Source organism: Colias philodice, chromosome 6, assembly GCF_061535455.1.
Source record: "Colias philodice isolate Cphi_HAF_F1 chromosome 6, ilColPhil1 Martin Lab GWU primary, whole genome shotgun sequence".
NCBI lineage: Eukaryota > Metazoa > Arthropoda > Insecta > Lepidoptera > Pieridae > Colias > Colias philodice.
Genome location: NC_143091.1, coordinates 7,350,321 through 7,372,134, shown reverse-complemented (window position 1 = coordinate 7,372,134; position 21,814 = coordinate 7,350,321). Strand labels below are relative to the sequence as shown.

At 31.8% G+C, this 21,814-nt stretch overlaps 1 protein-coding gene across 1 annotated transcript; it reads left to right on the top strand.

Annotated features, from left to right (window-relative positions):
* Positions 1 to 4,019: 4,019 nt before the first annotated feature.
* Positions 4,020 to 19,394, top strand: Sema1b (Semaphorin 1b). Its single transcript, XM_089696496.1, has 11 exons — positions 4,020 to 4,371; positions 11,929 to 12,068; positions 13,119 to 13,215; positions 13,812 to 13,863; positions 14,973 to 15,225; positions 15,640 to 15,833; positions 15,952 to 16,093; positions 16,179 to 16,860; positions 16,947 to 17,272; positions 17,412 to 17,601; positions 17,712 to 19,394. Exons 2-11 carry the CDS (start codon positions 11,978 to 11,980, stop codon positions 17,932 to 17,934), a joined length of 2,250 nt encoding a protein of 749 aa, XP_089552622.1. The 5' UTR covers positions 4,020 to 4,371; positions 11,929 to 11,977; the 3' UTR covers positions 17,935 to 19,394.
* The last annotated feature ends 2,420 nt before the right edge of the window (positions 19,395 to 21,814 follow it).

Genomic DNA, 21,814 nt, shown 5'->3' with positions numbered 1-21,814 from the left:
GATATGCAAATAAGCTTCGCTATAAAGCGTATCATATCAGATTCCGAAATTTGAACCTACTGTAGTTTAAATGCCATATCTGTCATAAGTTAATTATAAATTGTATCATTTAAAAGATAAGAAGTTATTCGGTGTATCTTCGTTCTTAACGGTTCCGAAGATTCGATCTTGGATATTAAAAAGAAACAAATTTGAATGGAACAAAAAATTTGATTTGAAACAATTCGCCAACCTCAAGTTTGTTTCTTAGTGTAAAAGATAAAAGGTACTTAAAATATAGAGTTCAACTTTTCGGTTTACACGAATTTGTTATTCAGATTATTGCCATATTTATATTCATACCCTCGATAATTCATTTTTATTATCTATCCCTTACTAAAAACTATACATAGTCCTCGAAGAACATGTTAATATAGTGCTGATAAGACATATCCTGTCGTAAATCTAGAGAATAGAGCGACCGACTTAGACGGAGTTATATTATATGTTCGACTCTCAAATATTGACTGGGACACGCTATGGCCACCTTGCACCTACCTGCTTCTGATGGTGATTATGAATACCTGTTTGTAATTTTTTATCTTAATTAGATAACGGCGAGTGTGTGATTGAATAAAAAATAAATCTATAGACAACCACAGCGATTAGATATCCCATTTCTGCAATACATGCTTGGTTATATAACTTATATAACACTCGAGACTCGAATATAATCAACCTAGGATTTTCTTTTTTTTCTTTTCTTTCAGAAAGCGGAGTCTTAAGTATTATAAATTTATAGAAGTATAATTTTAGAGAATTATACATCAATCAAATTCATTAACGTTATCAAGAGTAGGTACGAATACCACGCGATATGAAACACGAATTTGTTTTTAATGTCACTGTCTGATAAAAAGAAACGTTATCGCAAGACAAAGACGCTAATTCTAATTAGCTAGATACAGCGAACTGGGTTAGATACTATAGCTAATGAACTTTACGTTACAGCGACCTCAGTATGAAAATGAAAAAAGTTAAATGTAAACCCTGAACTTATTTCGTGCGATATTGAAATTGAAAAAAAATTTGGGTACCTTGAAAGTATTTCAAAAAACTTCTCACTTCATGGAAGTACCTATGCGAGCGATTCAGAAGTCAAACTACAGTTTGTACATTTCTTTCCTTTCTTCTTTCCATACATCAATTAAATATGTACACCTTAACGAAAAGGTAAATTATGAAATATAGAAGATGTACCTACCTAATATACCTAACGAGAAATATAATTAATTCTATTTTATTTTGACTAATATTTTGACTAATAACAATCTTAATCTTAATCTTAATATCTTAATCTTAATACTATTATAAAGGCGAAAGTTTGTATGGATGTATGGATGTATGGATGTTTGTTACTCTTTCACGTAAAAACTACTGAACCGATTACAATGAAATTTAGCACACATATAGAGGGTAACTTGGATTAACACATAGGATAGGTTTTATCCCGGAAATCCCACGGGAACGGGAACTATGCGGGTTTTCCTTTGAAAACGCGGGCGAAGCCGCGGGCGGAAATCTAGTATTTAACATAAAGTTGCTTCAATGCTTCGTCTGAAGAATAAGCGAAAGCGACTTATTTTGAGTAAAAATTGTAATACAACATGATGATGATTTATTAAAGGAGAATGTTAACATTGCTTTGTAAAATATAATGGCTCATATTATAACCATTGCCATTCATAAACAACTGCGCATTGCGTTTAATTTGCCAACAAACCTAATTATTTCATACAACGGACATATTTTGATAGAATATGTGAGCTACAATAGAAAATATAGCATAATTTTAGTGAACTTTAGAAAAAATCCACCCAATTTATGTCAATCAATTTTGAAATATTATAAAAGTGAATGAATTTAAAAAAATGCTAACATGAAACTTGATCTTTGCCACATGACAGCCAGATTTACCAAAAAATATCATTTATATAGCTGGATAAAGAATACACGCAAAATACACGCACGATAAAGAATATACGCAAATAGTATAACTCAAAATAAATATGCTACCATTATACGCGGAACATTTTTTGTTAGGAAGGTAACCTAACCTTTTAGCCAGGTAAGGAAAATCAAATCACTAGTAAAATAAATCTCAATGCCTTGTTCCGAGCACGTGTTATTCGCTAACTTATTTGTAAGTGACTTTATACTCTATGGCATGTATATACGCATGTATTTTTTATATAGATAAGTATATTTATATAACAGGAGCTTAGAATACATAGGTGATATAAAATCCGGAAGCGAGGATGATGATACAACATCTAGTTAAGTGTAATTTATAATAATTGAAATAAACAATGAAATCCCCGGCCGCCCACGAGATGATAATGTATTTTCCAGTTCCATAACATATCGTAATGTATCTAATTACCGAAAACGCGTTCGTTCTACACTTAAAGGAGTGCGTTGTTACATATGAGTTCGAACAAAAACTGGTTCTGACCCACATTTACAACTCTGTTCAACTGTACTTGCCTTTACTTAAATGGATATCGTGAATGTAGATAAAGTTTATGTTTATATGGTCGGGATTGGGTGAAATGTTTTTCTATTATAGACGAACTATTTCATGAAACGTTCAATTACAGTATAGGAAAGTTGATTTCATAGTTTCACTGTAGGACAAAGTCAAGATGATTTAGTGCCTCCTAGGACTACATATTGAATGATATGAATTTTGGTTCATGCCTAATGTTTTCTATCTTTATGACTGCAACGATTTGAGGCGTTAACGATATGTTATATCTTACTAGCGGCCCGCCCCGGCTTCGCCCGTGGTACATATGAAAAATAGATGTTGGCCGATTCTCAGACTTACCCGATATGCACAGAAAATTTCATGAGAATCGGTCCACCCGTTTCGGAGGAGTATGCAGACTAACATTGTGACACGAGAATTTTATATATAAGATTTAATATATTATTATTCTCTACTACATATTTGCTATAAAGCCGATTAAAGTAATTATAATTATAAAAATAAAACACAAATACATACATGCACTTTTACATTACATTATGGGTTAACAGCATTTTTGTTTATCGAATATTTCTTATTTCGTTCGTAAACCCGCTTAACACAAGCCATTGGCTATTTTTACCAGGCTCAATAAATAATCTAAATCTGGTATCTCATAAAAGTAACATGAAGATCCACCAGATGCGTATAAATGGCAGGCACATTACCTGCGACTCGAGAAAACTATAATATTATTCAAATACAAAATGCTCTATAAAAAATTTATGAAGAAATAAAAATGTCCCATGTACATACATTGAACCAAAGATTCAAGTTAATGCATATATACTATTTCACTGTTCCATAAAAAAGGTTAGCTTTAATAAATCTGATAATAATACTAAAGGAGCAGGTATCAACCCAAATGGTAGCACCTGACACGTTCCCCAATATCGGACCTAATATAGAGCGTCCTGTCTACCTTAGATAAGGGATACGAATATATAATGCGCTCTACAACCTTTGCAAGCTTGTATATTTAATAAATCCATCGAACGTTTTTCTATTAGAAACGTGGAAAAATACAAATTTATATTAGTACCACGGACTCTACATTATGTCAGTTTCTCTTACAATAGAAAGTTTGAGGCAGGTCAACCGGTAGGGCATCAACTTAACTCTTAACGTTATTCATAAAAGCTTTATCTTTATACATTTTCCCTGACTGATAGAGTTAGTATTTACAACGGCTATCCACTTCGTTTTGTATCAACATCTATCGTTCGGCTCTTAAATTGTTCTTCGAAATCCATTTCTATTTTATGGCCCCTCATTTAAAAGCGTCAACACAAAACAAAAAATTATGTGAAACTGGCAACGCGTGGAGCGCTGAGACCGAGAGGTGAACGTGGCAACGACGCACGCGCATGTAGTAAAAGAGATAGAAAAGCTAGTCGAGCGAGTTGGCCAGTCGGGCCTCGAGTTACAAAGTTTCAGAGGAGCGGGGCTCCCCGCGCTCGCCCGCCGCCAAGTGCCAGGCCAGTGCCGGGCCCGAGTGCGACGCGAGTGTACGTTGGTGTGTGCCAGCTTGTCCCACGTCGACAGCGCTGAGCGCGCTCACTGTAAACAACGCAACGCCAAGCTACGTCTACGCTACACCTACTAACAAACCGGTTACGACTCTGTGATGCCGAAGTGATACACGACTTGTGATACTGATGTGGTCGGTGACCCGTTTATTTAAAAAGTTATAAGAGTGTTAATAATCAGGAGTGTGTGTACTAACGATGCGATGACCTGTGAGCTAAAAACAGTGATACGGATGTCTTTGGATTACTTAAGACGGTGAATAATTTACGCGGGTGAGTGTCCACGTTTGAGTTTGCTATAAATATTGTAGACAGTGGAGCATGCACGTTACAAAAAGTCCTAGATGTAGGGAAGGGAAGAGCGGGTATTGTTGACACTCAACTAGGGTCACCATATGTAACGTTTACAGAGGACACAGCGTAAAATTGCATTCTGTAGCATAATCATAATAAACTGCTTACTTGCATGACACCTAAATTATAAATTAAACGCAAGACGTGACTATTTCAATTAAAAGTAACTACATGGATACTAAAAATATTATTAATTCTTATTATAGTAGGTATTTTAGTACAATAATTATATAAATATGCAATAATATCCACGAAACTTTCTATAACATTTCATAGATATTAAAACTAACTATTAAATGTAATGATTATTTTAAACATTCTAAACTTCATTATTTTAAACAAAACATTATTTATAACTCGTTTATGGTCGCCTAGAACCATTAAACAAAGGTCCAAAATTTTTTGTTCAAAAAATATTAAAAAAAGCTAATCGTAAATCATGGAGTCCCTACAAAAGCAATTGGGCCCGTTGCACAGGGACGCAGGCAAGTCAACGCTCCACGGGGTAAACCGTAGAGCTTAAAGCACAAAAGTTTTTGTTCACTTTCAACTATAATAGAGTCTCTACAAACTAGCCCGGTTTCAAATGTTGTTGCTGTATTGACTCGTTAGATTTTCATAATATGATCGATTATGTAAATTGTAAAGTTTTTGACACTTTTTCGATGTATAATTTCAACCATATTAATTATAGTCTACACACTAGCATGATTTCAAATGAAGTTGTTATATCTACTCATTTGAATTTTTAAACATGACCGATTATGTAGAGTTTTGGTGGAAAGTTTGTAAACTTTTTTAACTAGTAATTTCACATATATAAGAGAGTCTCTACATATTGTACATACGGACTCGTTTAGTTTTTCTTAATACATATTCGATTTTGTAGAGTTTTGGGTTTCGAATTATTTTATTAAAAGGTTCTAGATAACTTTACAGAAGTTTAATTCATTTTCATTAAAAATATGGTTAATTGTATCTAATTCAATAACATATCAATTTGTATTTGATGAAGAGTAATCAGTAGAGTATCATCAGTCAGAGTATCATCAGTAATGATACAGTAATAATGAAATAATTATTAGTAAATAGTAATTACAAAATTAGATAATCAAGTAAAAATCTTGTTGTCTTGTTTTACCTACATTGCTCTATTCAAATTGGTCGGAGTGTGATGATATATACCGAGCTTATAGCCTTTCTCCATCAATGATCTATCGAACACTGAAAGAATTTTCAGTGATAGAAACAAATTGCGCCAGTACTTTTCTGAGATTTGCATGTTCAAGCAAAGAAACTGTAAAACTTTTGTATATTAGTATAGACTATAGAAATGAGATTAAAGTTCACATTGCCCAGACAAGTTTCACAGGAATAGACTTTTGGAAATTATATTTAAGTCACGGCGAAACAATATTTTCATTGAACTTCGATTGGTGAATGTTAAAATGAATTGTATAAAAAATATGAAATGATAAAGGAAAATTATATTATTATTACTAGACATACATAACATACTCTATTATTCGTTTTGAATAAGCTAATGTTTATTTGGTAAATAACCAAAACTTTTAAAATATTAGATATATTATTAAAAATAGGTATTATATAATATATATTCGAGCATGTTATTGATATAATATTACATAAACATTGATTGTAATAACTATGTACCCTGTAATGCAGGAACACTTTTGTATAAAAAGAAAGTCGTCACGTCATGTCAAAAATAAGGCTAAATTTTCAACATAAACCCTAACCTAATGTTATACTTGGATAATCCAAAATAATTATCCTGTTATTAGTAATGTGATCATACATGCCATTAATGTACGAGTATAACATATTCAATACAGTATTGATTCATTTATTAAAATTGAAATTATAAACCTGATACACATTATAAACAAGTGACCAGTCACTTGTTTATAATGTGTATCAGGTTTATAATCGTCAGTAATGTCGTATTTTGACTCAGGTCAAAATACGACATTTAATACTGATTCACTGCCATGTTATCAAAAATAATCTAAAAATTAGTAACTGTTCTTTTAGATAAGGTTTCAATGATACATAGAGTAAATCGCTCGAAACAAAAGCCTCCTCTATATATTTAACGTTTTTCTTTTTTTTTTCGAAATAAGCCACTCACAACGAACTGTAATTACTCTATCCAAGCGTCGCTCTAATTATAGAGGTTAAATAACAACTTAACCTGGTAGCAAATATAACGGTTAGACCCATTTATTTTACCTAAAAACATTTTTATTTTTTTGTTGATACCATATTATTTTTGTCTGCTCAGGTAACATTAGCAATATCGTATTATAACTATAGTAAAGCTGTATCAATTTAAAGTAATTATATTTAATACGTTTTTGTATTAGGTACAATTCTTTTTTCAGTTCATACCTTTGAAACTATTGTATTTTTAGTTTATTTTTGATAGGTACTCATAAAAAATCACCCCATCACTGGTAGCAAAGTGATAGAAGACCAATCCTTGACTAAATTAAATATATCTTTCTCTAGGCTTATAAATAGAAAAATCAATGGTACAATCACAACTAAGTTTTTAATGAATGAATCGCATTATCAACGTCCTGCGTGGCGCATGCGTCATACACACGACACAAGATAATGATAATTGTATTTAATAATACCACGATCTTTCATAGAAAATCTTGTATGCTAAGAATATATTATCACATACTACATATTATAACGTTCAATCATCAGCTTTAATCTTTAACTTACATATAGTACTTGCTTATATCAGGTAGCGTAAGTGGTGCTCCTTATTTATATATGTATATGTCGGAGACTATCCCACCGAGCTACTGACTCAAGGAATATAAACCGTAATAGTATGGTCCGTAACCCCATGCATTCCATATCAATTCAATATCGACATTATATTGTACACAATAGAGTACATTCTAATAGGAAGGTATAGCCACATAACAAGTCTCTGTTGTAATTCTCTCACATATAGTAATAAGAAAACTGTTATATGTTTGGATAAACTGATTCTGAACCCTATGATCAATTCCCTTTAGGAATTCAATTTAATATGTTATAAAATGTTTACAGCAACTTGCAAAAAATATAGTGGTTCGTTTAGGTACGATTAGGTATAAATGTAAGCAATATATTATATTACCTACATTTGAATATTTTATTGGATTTTTTGTGTACGATATTTGCGCAATATGCTGAATAGAAATATTAATAACAAAATTGTATAGTATCTATTACAGCGCAAAATTCCAATACTAATGTTTCAGCTCGTTAACAAATGTTGAGTTAGAAATATTCATTTAGATTCATACTTAGGGTGGAACAAATTGTGTACATATAAAGATTGCAAATTGCTTTATAATGTTTAAATATTCATATACAAATGACAGTAATTATAGGATAATTCACAGATGATTAAGTTCAAAGTTATTTGTATAATGTAGACATTTTCAATAAATAATTTGATAACGTCATCTTCAGAGTAATCAGAGTAATTACTAAAGCGAATCATAAAATGCTAATTTCTTTACAGATTTCTATATTCTATATTATAAATAAAAAAAAAATTTTTACATAAATATATACACTACAAATACATATTTAACGCATAAAATAAGCGGCTATAGGTCCATCGATAGATACATTATAATAATATTTTTATTTTTTAGTATCATTTCTATCGAACCTGTCTAGTCTTACGAAGTAAGTTCGTAAAATATTAGCAACATGTCTTAAATCGAATAGGGAGTTATGGAGTTGAAAAGATTATATATATGTGGGAGGTAGGAAATCGAATATGAGAATATTTTGTATGATACAAATTTGTATCATATATTAAAGAAAAGTCTTGATTTGTAAGTAAATAGATAGATAGCTATTCATATTATGCCGTTTCAATAAAATACTATCGAACCGGCTCTTCCTGAAATCTACTGTAGGCTCTTGTAAGTATCTTTTAATATCGACAATATCTCAAATTAAAAGATAAAACAAGTTTAAGAAAAAACCTACTTGGCTTTATTTTAATCTATACTAATATTATAAAGAGGAAAAGTTTGTAAGTATGTATGTATGTATGTATGTATGGTTTTCACGCATAAACTACTGGACCGATTTCAAAAATTCTTTCATCATTAGAAAGCTGCATCTTTACTGAACAACATAGGCTATATTGCATTTTCAAAAAAATTAGAGATCCTTATCAAAAATGCAATAATGTAACCCAAGGTGTAAAAAAATCCTCAATAAAACTTCTGTCATCGCGTGCGCTGCGGAATCTATTGAAGATAGAACAAAAAAATGTTCTACGGTATTATAGAATGGATCAATATCTACAAGAAAGTCCGCGATACCATATGTCCATCTTCAGTAGTTATGTTACTACAACAACTTTTTTACGTTTTCAAAGTAAATAGAAGTGCCGACAGTAATCAAACCATGTTATCCATACACATATATTAATCCTTATCCCATTAAATGATGTTTTATTATAGACTCTTTCAATACCAGCAAAATACTTTTTAAATGAAAAGAATTGGATATTCCATTCAAAAGATATAACGAATTTTTAAAAGTGTCAATCTACAGAAAATAGTAGGTATACTGTTCGAGCAGGCCGTAGTGCGGGGGTCACGGAGGAATTCTACCAATATGCGTCTTGACGGAACACAGTGGGGTTTTGGACGGTAGGAATCCGATATAACCCACGCCCCGGAGCCCGTGGGTATCTATGAAAGATTTCCCCACTAAAACAAAAAAAAAAAGGCCGTAGTGCGGGACGGGGTAAAGGTGATTTTCATGTGATTAAAAATTAAACCTATAGTCCGACCTATAGTAGACTTTTCACTGTAACGATATCGCTATCTATGCGGGTGAAACCGCAGGGCATTGCTAGTATTATATAAAATAACCATTAACTTTGTTTCTTTGTCGTTTTATATAAAACTTAATAGAAGCCGGTTTTATTATAAAACTTAATGGAACCTGGTTAGTGATTTTTTTCTGATTTCTAAACTAGTTTACTTAAATTTTATTGTGTAAAATTATTACCCATTAAAAAACATTCAGTCAAGGCGATATTTTCAAACTTATATAGAGTATTAATTATCTTTTAAATGTTAACATTAAGCTGTATGTAGAGTCTTAACATATTAAATTATTCTTATTGCAATTACTAACTACATTCCCTTCTCTAACGTTCAACTTTTTAGATGCATTAAAATTATAAAATTTCATCTTTACATATACTTAAATATAAACTTATACTGACCCACTTTTTATATATGAATAATGAAAACTAATATGATACATTTCTCCTGCTTTACATGATAAAAAACTTAACCGCGACTTCCCGAGTCTCGTGGGATCGCAAGGGACGTTTGTGCATGACCACTGCCCAAGGCTCGGATATCAACCACATATCTTCATAATTACAGCCCTATCTCGGCCACGCCACAACGTGGGGTAATCCGGTTGAGAAGCCGCCATAATGTATTAAAAACGTACCTAATTAATAGGCATTTATAACACGATATAGCTGCTCGTATAAATCAACTCTCTATAAATAAGATGAAAAATAGACCAAATAAATTATATCTAATCTTCAACAAGGCTACATATAAATAAAAATACCATTGTTATTGGATAAAATAGCTATAAACGAACACGGCATTTCGATTAACACATTTACATAACCATAGAACTCCAACCCGTTTTATTAAGTATTCATCTGAATGCCTTCTTTACGTGTATAATGTATATCTCCTTATTTTGTATTCGATGCTAGTGTACGCTATGTCATTTTTATTACTTTTGCTATTACCCTTCATAACAGATGTCGTTGACTGCAGGCAAGGCTGGTTTCTATAAAAGAATATCATTCCTGTGTGGCTCATGCATAAACATCGCCAATTATTCCACAGAGTATATCCACAGAAACTAATGAAATACATGAAAATCCAATAACAAGTTAAAACGAGTGAATAATTGAAATGAGAAACTAGATAGAACTTTGATTGTTTTCTAGGCTTTATTTTTAAACAATTGACGCATTCCTAAAAACTTATGAATATTTTTTAATAATGAAATTATTGTAGTAACTTTATAATAATTGGAATTTAGGTTGAAGCACTGCTGAGTGCTGACGGTACATTCTTATTTATACCATTGCATCGATCGCATCTGAACGTACATTGCAACCCACACGCACGCCTTCTGTTACATTGTACTTATCAACCCTTTCAAACATAACAAACGCTTTAATTATATTATTGCAGCGGGGAATATGTAACATTAAACGATGCACAATGCTTCTGTATTATTAAATATGTATGTTAATGTGTCATTAAGTCTGGGGTTTCTATTATTAAACATTGTCGTATACATATCAACAATTGTTTAGTAGGTATTGCAGTAATTAAATTTTTTGATACTTTATGCTTCGTTATCTATACTAATATTATAAAGAGGAAAGGTTTGTAATTATGTATGTTTGTATGTATGGTTTTCACGCATAAACTACTGGACCGATTTCAATGAAATTTAGCACACATATAGAGGGTAACTTGGATTAACACATAGGCTAGGTTTTATCCCGGAAATCCCACGGGAACGGGAGATACGCAGGTTTTTCTTTGAAAACGCGGGCGAAGCCGTGGGCGGAAAGCTAGTATTAAATAAATCCGTCATATAAAAGGTATGAATATAACATACTCAATTATGTTACAAAGAAAATTGCAAGCAATGCACAAAGTGATTTCACAAAGCGTATGCAGTAGCGAGTAAAAAAATTATATTCCCATTCAGAAAAAAGTCAAGTTAAGTTCTCACGATCACAAGAATAGTTAGTGTAAAAAACTAGAATGCGAATCCTGACTGACGCGCACGGATGCATGCTGCGTGCTTCATATGGACGATGCGATGATGAGAATTATCGCTCGCCGAGCAGTTTCTTTAAAACACGATTATTTGCATATCTCATGTAAAACTCTTCAATTAATGCTTTAACGAGTAACGATGCTTCTTTGTAATTTTAAGTTCTTTCGTTACATGGAACAGGTGCATTTAGTGTAGGCACCTATAGGTTATCTTATCGCAACGTATCTACCTTGCGATAATTTGGTATCTAGTGAACAATTAATGCAATACTTAAACGTTGTTGTGTTCAAATTGAAACTACTTATTTTTAGGTTATCTAAATAATAACGTAGCTGTCTTGAATTATGTCCATCGAAAGAATGTTGAAAATATACAGCAATATTAGCCTTATTGAGTTTGATAAAATAATTTCAAAAGTTACATAATGTATGTGAGAATCGATCAAATAAAGTATAATACATTCAGCGGCGGATACCCCTATCCAGCAAACATCGACGGAAGACCCTTTGAATTATTTATAAGACAATTTCATGATTAAATTTTGCAACAATCTTTAAAAAGATGGTGCATTTGTTTCAGAGTGCACTAAAGAATGGAGCTAATAAGAAGAATCGAATTCTAAATCAAAATGGCCGTCGCCAGCGCGGTCCTATTACTTTTAGCATCCACTGTCCAAGCGTGGATGCCTGATGCCAATGCTCGGATACATGTGAAATATGGTAAGTGAAACAGAGTTTTAGAACTATAAAAATAATATTTTTATAGGTCTACCTTTACGACAGCTGCATTCCAAAAAACCTGTAGATACCATGTTAGTCAACTTTGTTTTTACTAAAATCTTTACAGAGAACCATTATTTATTTAATAGAAATAACAAGTATTAAAATGTATGTCAACACAAAATAATATGCAATTAAATTGTTAGGACAACTTTAACTGCCGCTTAATTTTTATTCAATCCATAAACGTTAATGAATGGTTTTCAATAACACCAGTACGATAGATCATTGTTTCATTATTCGTCATCAATACTATCTACTATCAATCTTGACATCAATGTTACTGTGTAAATGAGCGATGGTTCATATTCCTAACTAAAATTTCCACATTTATGCGTTTCCAAAGAAGCAGGTGTAAAACAGCCAGCTAAAGTTATACAGATTGACACGTGAGAACTGCAAACCAATTGTTATGAAATCGAAAAATTTCATTGTTATATTTATCGTCAGACAATGGTACCATTGTTCAATGCATGAATAAGTGAGGTTTAAAACCCACATATGATCCACATTCTCAATTATAATATAATAAATTAGATAAAAAAATTAAAGTAGTAGTGTGTAGTGTGTATACTTACATTTAAAGTTTCTACATTAAAAATAAGAGTAAATAGTAAATACAAACCTAATTAATACATTTATGTAAAGTTTAGGTATATTTTTATTAATAAACATACATAGCAAAATGCTCAATGAACAAGTTACAACAACCTAAGCGTTTTACTGATCGATATTTATGTTTGAATACAAACTTTAACGACTAGTTGACCGAAGGGTAATAAACTATGCGTGCTTAAATCAATGAGGCGTTATATTGGCAACCCTAAGCGGAATTCTGTAACAGAATCCAAATAACGTGGTTAAGCGGGTGTTGTAGGGCAACTGCACACACATGGTCTATTGACTCGCTTATTTACTGAGCAAATAATTCACCTTTAAACCACGTTCTAGCAGCTTACCTAGAAGTTTTAATAAATTGCATTGTTGCAGGCGATGAAACTTCAGAACAATTCGTGGGCAACACTACGGGACCAAACCACTTCCGTATTTTAGATAAAGATGATTTTTCAATTTTAGTTGGAGGAAGGTGAGTGATTGTTGTTTTGAGTTTTCTACTACATATTATATGTATATTGATATTATAGTATAAGTATATTTTTTTATAATGAATGAACATCTACCTCAAAATATCTAAAACGATTTTTTGTAAATTATGAACCTACGGCCTACCTGCATAATTGAAAATTAAATATAATTTTGTAGAGCCTATTCCTGAGCTAGACACATGCTGTAAATGAGCTATAAATGCAACGCAATAAACTTCCGATGTTTTCATTGTGTACATGCGAATAATTCGAATGCCTATGTCTCTATTCAGCAGACTAAATATTCTTGAGCAGCTGCGCGCAACCACTTTTGTGCATCTGTATTGAAATGGTCTTCGTTGTTTTTACATAATTGCCTGTATCGGATGCCTTTATTGGTATTTCTATTCTATTCCCATATGTGAGGAATGCAGTCAAATTACAGTCAGGCTATTTTCTATGTGCAAGCGCTCTCAATGATTAAAAGAGGGGACGATTCTTTTTTCAATATTTAAATTACATACTTCAATGCATGAGTGCAGAACTTGCTATATGAGTTATAATATTAAGAAGTAATATTTCTTTTTTTTTTCTACAGGAGTATGGTCTACAACCTCAGCTTATATGACCTCTCCGAAAATACTGAACAGGTAAGCATTTAAACAAGCACTAAATATATTTTTTTTTTTTTTGTTTTTAAATAGCTACTACCTAATATTTAATCAATATTTTTAAGACTCGATTTCATTTTAACAAAATGCAATGAAGTGTTATCTTATCACTTCCAGTTTGATAACACTACACGACTTATATTATATGTATCATATCTGTATGCATATAACCAATAATTTCGCACCGTTCGTAAGCCAAATGACAAGTAAAGCCAGCATTTAGCTTCTGGTTTATGTCTCTAATCTTGTGCAAACACAAGACTCTCTGTCACTGCGCTATATTAACCCATTATGTATGCTCTACAACCTACTGCTAACGGGAGGTTTCACAAGATAGTTTACTTTTATTGTTTAACTTCTGTACCAACTACCATATATCAATATGTATATACATATATATACAAAACTTTTGTATAGGTTTTCTCACGATGTGCGTAGCCATGAGTAGGTAGATAAATACATAGGTATTGTAGTGTAGTTATTGGGCTATACAATTATGAATAATATCGACTATAATAATAATTAGACATTATAATTTTAAAATAAATGAAAGTGCAGCTTATAATTCATCTATTAGACATGACGTATTATAAATATACTTTAAATATATTCGCATATAAATATTATCGATTAATTATTCTATGAAGCGGTCTCTAGACTCTACCAGAGACATCTCCATCATGCATGCGCAATGATTTGATGGAATTATCGTAGTCACGTTATGAACCCATGATTGATGAACACGCGATCGAATCGTTCTTACCTATTCGTCGCAATAATACTTACGTATCGGAATTTGCACACATATTCAAACTATAATGTTATTTTACATTTGGAAGCGTAAGGTCGGTAAGCAATTTTGGCATTATGCCATTAACAACAATGGCAAAATTATATGGAAGCGTATCTACTACGATATACCAATGTAATTTTCATGCACTGATACGATACATTAGGCATTTGGTACGTTAATCAATTTGAATAGATTTTCTCAGAGAACTGTTTTTCCATTAAATAACACCTAAGTTGCTAAACAGCATAACAATGTACCTTAATAGAATAATATAAAGAACTATTTTTTATTACAGCGTTTGGAATGGCAATCGACTGACGCACATAGAGAACTTTGTCAATTAAAAGGCAAATCAGCAGATGAATGCCAAAACTATCTACGGGTAGCCGCGCGAGCACATGGTCGGCTATTAGTGTGTGGAACCAATGCTTTCAAGCCGATGTGTCGGCGGTATGCCCGGCATCCACCTAATCACCACCTAGAAGAATTTGATGGTACCGGGAGATGTCCATACAGCCCGCAACACAATTCCACTGCTATTTTTACAGGTATTTTTTAAGACTTATTTTGATACGTAGGTATACGGAGATTATCTACCAATTTTAATATCTTTAATTTTTCACTTTGTAGGGTTAATCTCACGTTACATGCTCAATGTATTAACTGTATTTTTTATTTTATATTGGCATTTAAATTAAAAGTAGTTTGCAATAACAGCATATTAATGCCATTAGAGCCGTGCTTCTTCAGAGAGGCTGTACCGAGCACGATTCACGATATGAATCAACATTATTACCGGTACAGTTACATTGCACTTTCTGTAAACTTCACATTATAAGTAGTTAGGTAGGTAATACAACTATGTACTTACTTCTAAAACCGTAGGTAATATTTTAATTTATTTATTTTAATAATATCTTCGTATATTTGCAGCTATTCATTTTTTATTTTTTATTTCCCAGATGGACATCTCTACACGGCAACGGCAGCTGATTTTTCTGGAACTGATCCATTGATATATAGAGAACCAGTAAGGACAGAACATTCCGATTTACGCCTACTGAATGATCCTTCTTTCGTTAGCGCAGTGGCATCAACCAGCCATGTTTACTTCTTTTACCGCGAAACTGCTGTAGAATTCATGAACTGTGGAAAAGTAAGTTCATCTAAATTTAATTTAAAATTAAATATTTTTTTATATGATTTACTATAATTAGTTATGTAAGTATTAAATGTGTAGATAATTTATTTATTCTCTTTTTATCTTCACACAGGCCGTTTACTCGAGAGTAGCCAGAGTTTGTCTGAATGACAAGGGTGGACCACACACTTTTAGTGATCGATGGACAACATTTCTAAAAACGCGACTGAATTGTTCAATTCCTGGAGATTATCCCTTCTATTTCGATGAAATCCGTGAGTAGAATAATTCAACATTGGAGATATTTATAGGATAAACTATAGATCATTTTCATATTATAATTATTTGCTTTATTTGCAGAGGCAACCACTGAAATAATTAACGGTATATATGGAAGTGGAGGTAGCAGGAATGATATAGTCTATGCAGTTTTTACTACCCCACAAAACGCAATTGGTGGCTCAGCCGTTTGCGCATTTGCAATGAGAGATATTTTAGACGCATTCGAGGGACCATTTAAAGGGCAAGAAAGCATGAACTCAAATTGGTTACAATTAGAAAAAGAAAAGGTGCCACATCCCCAACCAGGATCATGCGTAGAAGACAGTCGGACTTTATCTGACTCCGCTGTTAATTTTATAAAAACGCATCCACTTATGGACAAGGCAGTTCCATCTTTCTTAGCACGTCCAATCCTTATAAGAGTGAGCCTCCAATATAGATTCTCAGCTATCGCCATACATCCGCAAGTTCAATCAATGAATGGAAATAAATATGACGTTATGTATGTTGGTACCGATGACGGAAGAGTAATTAAAGCTGTGAATGTCGCTTCCAATGAAGGAGTGTTTGATGCAAGTGTAGACGAATACAGTAGAAATCCAGTGAGGACTGCTGTAATATCTGAAGTACAAGTTTTGCCACAAGGCGTGCCCATAAGACAAATGCACGTCGCACTTACAACAGAAAAACTTATCGTGTCATCTGGAGATATCATACGAGCCGTGGCCTTATCTCACTGCACAAATGTGCAATCATGCAGGTAAAAAAAAGATACGACGTTTAATACAAAATATTGTTTTGATTATATTTCTATATATTTAACTAAACGCAATTATCTATTTTTAGGGAATGTGTAGCATTACAAGATCCTCATTGTGCATGGGACTCAAAGCAGCAGCAATGTTCTTGGGTGGGAAATAGACAGTTTCCGAATCCGGAAAGATTTTTACAAAACGTGGAATATGGAAAGACCGATATATGTAATAAACTTCCTGCTCTTTTGCCAAGCGATAGGCATAGCAATAGGAACCCAGCGACAAAAAAACCAACGCAATCTGAGCCGAATCTACGACAAAAGACTGATGATATTCAAAATGAAATTTTAATTGAAGTGGTCGAAACAAACGTCTTATCTGAAGAAAAACATATGAACGATAATAAGCACGAAACAGGTAAACTAATAAAATATTATTTAATACCAAATTAACATGATTTTCGTTCCATGTATACCTCGGAACCGCTCTAAGAACTTCAATGATAAGAGGGTGTGATAGAATGCGAACTGTTTATAACATTAATCATTTTTTTCAGATTTATTGACAGTGGAAGCTGCAGATGGCAACATTTATAGCGCACAAGCACTTTTAACAGCTGTAGTGGCTTCATGCTTAGTTACATTAATGGTGGGCTTTGTAATCGGATATCTGTTTTCTCGGCGATTTCGTCACCCATTTTTTACCGATACCTCACCATTCAATGAACAACACAATCATTTAAACAGGTAACTTAATGTCAATAATAATTTAATAAACTTTGAATCAATGTGTCTTCAAAATACGAACATAGCTACCTACGAATATTTTAAAATAACGATATTTTAACTATTTTCAGATTAAGTCCGTTGGAAACTCCGTTGAATGTGAATTCTGGGTATATGCCACCTAGATCCAAAAATGTGAATATGGTAGCGAACGTGTGCCCCCTCGCAAAACAAGATAATTTGCACATTGAACTTGGTAAGGAGCGTGCACTCGATCTTCGCAATTCTACGGAATCTCTCGACAAGGATCTAAAATGTGGCACTTTACAAAAAGTTAAAAAGACTTACATATGAAATATACCCAAAAAGACAGTGTATGGAACTATTTCAAAGTGATAGTATGAATTATGACTTTGTATCGCGTGTGCCAAGTCTTCCGAGCAAATCGGTGAGAACAGCAAGTGTAGTTTGCATTGATCGTTGTGAACGTGATAGTGACTCTTTCCTTTGTAAATAATAAAAATATATTTTATATTGTTGTACAGTTTATATAGTTTAAATATTGATATACTAGTTTTAAATGACAAGAAACTGCAGTGGTAAATAGTAAATACACGTGCATTTATAAACAAATCCATGAAATGTATGATACATGAATGGTAAATCTAAGTTTGTGAAGTATGTATAAACTTTAAAAAAATTGGATTGAATTATAATATTTTATAATACATATATAAATACACCCATAGTGAAAAAAAATGTTATCTTTTCAGTATTAACTACCGTGTCCATTGTAAATCGGTAAAGCTATTATAACTAATACATTCCACATTTACGTAGATATATAATTTCGCTACGCAGCTCTGTAAATATAAATATGTATATAATGCTAATATAAAGCGAAATAGTGGTCTTCATATACCTACATAGGAAATTAGTTCAAATATCAAAAATCGAAATAATACTTAGGTAATAATAATCATAAGTATCATATCTAGCAAAATTTATTTTTAATGTTTCGGCATAAAAAATAGAGCGAAACAAGCTATAAGCAAATGAAACATGTAATTAAAATAAAAAGAAACAATTGATTACATTAAAAAGTAAAAATTGTTGTTGTTATCTAGATTAAAATTGCTGTGCTAAGTGCATAGTGCCTTGTAGGTTGCCAATCTAGTGCCTAATGTAATTTAGGAAGCATAAAATGAATAGAATATGTTTAATCATCTGTTAATACATGTTTTAAAGTTTGCGAAGCTTTTAAGATATCCCCGATAGTCCTTATATGTACATATATGTTTTCTCCATTCATCCATAATGCATAGCACATAAATTGTTTATAGCTTAACATTATTTTGTCGATTTACCTACTAAGAGTATGGTTTCGATTTTGACTCATAAAAATAATTAACAATTTCAAGTATTTATAATTATATAAAAAGAACAAGTTAACAATATTTTGATACTAATGAAAAAAGGCTAATTGTACCACCTGAGAAAATCAGAGATCTATAAAAATTAATAAGTATTCCCACCGTGACTCAAAGGTTATTTAATTAACGGAATTTATTTCTGTTTTATGATATTATAAAGTTTTTTTTTATTATTTTAGATATAAAGTGTTAGTTTATTATTAGGACACCTTTTAAAATAATTTTGATTTTTTTGATCAATGTGTGGCATGGTATCATTGTAAAATCATACATGTTAATTACATACACGCATTTTATACATTTCAATTAAAATGACTGTGTACTCCGAGAATATGTATTATTTATATTCTTTGTATTAAATAAATGAATTTAAAAAATGTATATATCTTTTATTTCACATTTACAATAATTATCTAACCGCGCCTTTCGATTTATGTGATGTACATATAAAATTAACATAAAATAAAGGGCATTGAGAAACCTTCTTTAAAAATTATTACTAGATAATATAATACTATACTTGCAGTGGTAGTGACCTTATTTTTTGGACTTCTGCTATTTCACTTATCCCTTTGCTCTCAGGAGCCTCCAGCAATTGCTTATCTTGCTCTGACCTAGAGTTGCTTTCATTATTCATATTCAACATTGAGGAAAAAAATATGTGCCCTTTAAATATTTTCAGTCCCTTCATCTTTGTGATGTGTATCACATCATACTTGAAGGTATACTCAGTAAATTTTTCAATAGTACATTCCTTCACTTGATTGCTTTATCCACCATTTAAAAAATATAATGCAGTTGATGTAAAATGCCGATTTGTATACTTTTAAGTGCTATCTATATAATTTATGTAATTACAAAGAAACTGCCGTTTCTCTAGTGCAGTTTTGACTATACTTGGATCAATAGTGACCCCATCATCATTAAGCACAGCTTCTTCTTTCATATAGGAGCTCCCTTCGTGAAGTAAAACAAAATTGTGTAAGATGCAAGCTGCACAAATCAATGTCTTAATGGATTCAGCTTTATTAATATCAATATGATTTAACTTTTTAAACCTCTCCTTAAGCAGTTCAAAAGCATGTCCAATGTAGGTGCATGTTTTCCAATGTATTTCATTAAATTTCATCTCTTCACTTGTCAACACTTCATCACTAGTAAAGGGGGTCATTAAGTTCTTCCGTAACTTATACTCTGAGTTTCCCAGTATATGATTATCAAAATCTATGAAATTTTTTAATTCATGAGCTAATTGGCTCTCCTTATAAACTCTGCTTTTATGTGTATTACCTATATCTCCTATGTGGATATCAAAAAACATTAATGTTTCATCACAAACAGCTTGCAATAAAATAATTTCAGGCTTATTTTTCCGATTCATTTTAGACCCGACTTTTAACCGACAGGCATCTATGAAACCAACACAGTTGGGGAATCCATATCTACTGTTTACTTTAATTCTAGTGACATGCTGTTCTTCCAGAGATGGCCAATTTATAAAATGATATCTTTGTTCTGATAGTAGTGTGGCAATTTCATGAAAAATATAACTGACAGTGGATTTGTGTAAACTAAATAATTTAGCAACATCATTAAATGAAGAATCACTTGTTAGTAACCAAAGGAAAATATGAACTTTTTTATCCAATGAAATAATTGATGTCCCTGGTTTTATGTAATCTTTAAGGTGATTTATTAGAGCCTGAAAAAAATACAAAGAAAATATAAATATAATTCTAAGATTTAATTGAAACCAAAAACATTCAATATTTGAAATTCCATTTAACCCATTGAGCCCTGAACGGCCCGATCGGTCCACGACACAATAGATTTTCTATTGTGTCTGTGATTCCAGGGCCTGAGTTATTACAAAGTATTATTTTATTATAAAGTTTACCTGAACTGTGGACTTTTTCATCATAAATTTAGCAGCATAGTCTTCATCGGTATAATTAATAAGAACGTTTTCATAAAATTTATTATCCTCATACGTGTTTTGAGTATCCCTGAACAATTTATGGTAATTATGCCGTTTCACTTCATTGGCACTTTCTTTTTTAACGATATCATTAATACATGTTATATTATCATGGTTTTCCTTTATAACATTAGCAGCAGCAATGATAACTCTATTCATAGATGATACATTATCTTCTAAAAAAAGTTCCATAATAAACTCTTTATCAAAAGCCATCATTAATTTGTCTTTATTTATTTTTATATTGAGAAATAACTTCGCTATAATAGCTTATTGATTTTTCTTAAAAAAAATACATTTTGTAGTTTGTAAACAGTAAATCTGTGATTTTGTAATCATAATAACATAGTCGTCCAAACTCCAAAGTGACGCTGTAACCTGTCACTGTCAATATAAAGTTCATTGATACTAGTCCTTTGGTTGAAATAAAATAGATTATGCTGTAATAGGTTACCTGATTACATAAACGAAATGTATAGGTAAACCAGAATCTGATGGCAAATTGGGAAATCAAAATTTTGAGTGTGCAACCCTAGGGAAAATGGACTGAACGATCTTGATACTGCTTATTTTTTATTTTGTCCTCAACATCATTAGTCACATTACATAAGTGAACAATACTGTACTTAATAATGAGATATCCACTTAATATTATGTAGGTACATACTTACATGTATAATATACATATTACTAATTTTATCTATGTAATACATATTATTATTTACACATACCTATATTTGTATATTCATTATCATTATGCCATGTAAAAATATGGATGTAATGATAACGCAGATCAAAACAAGATAAATAATTTTTTATAAAA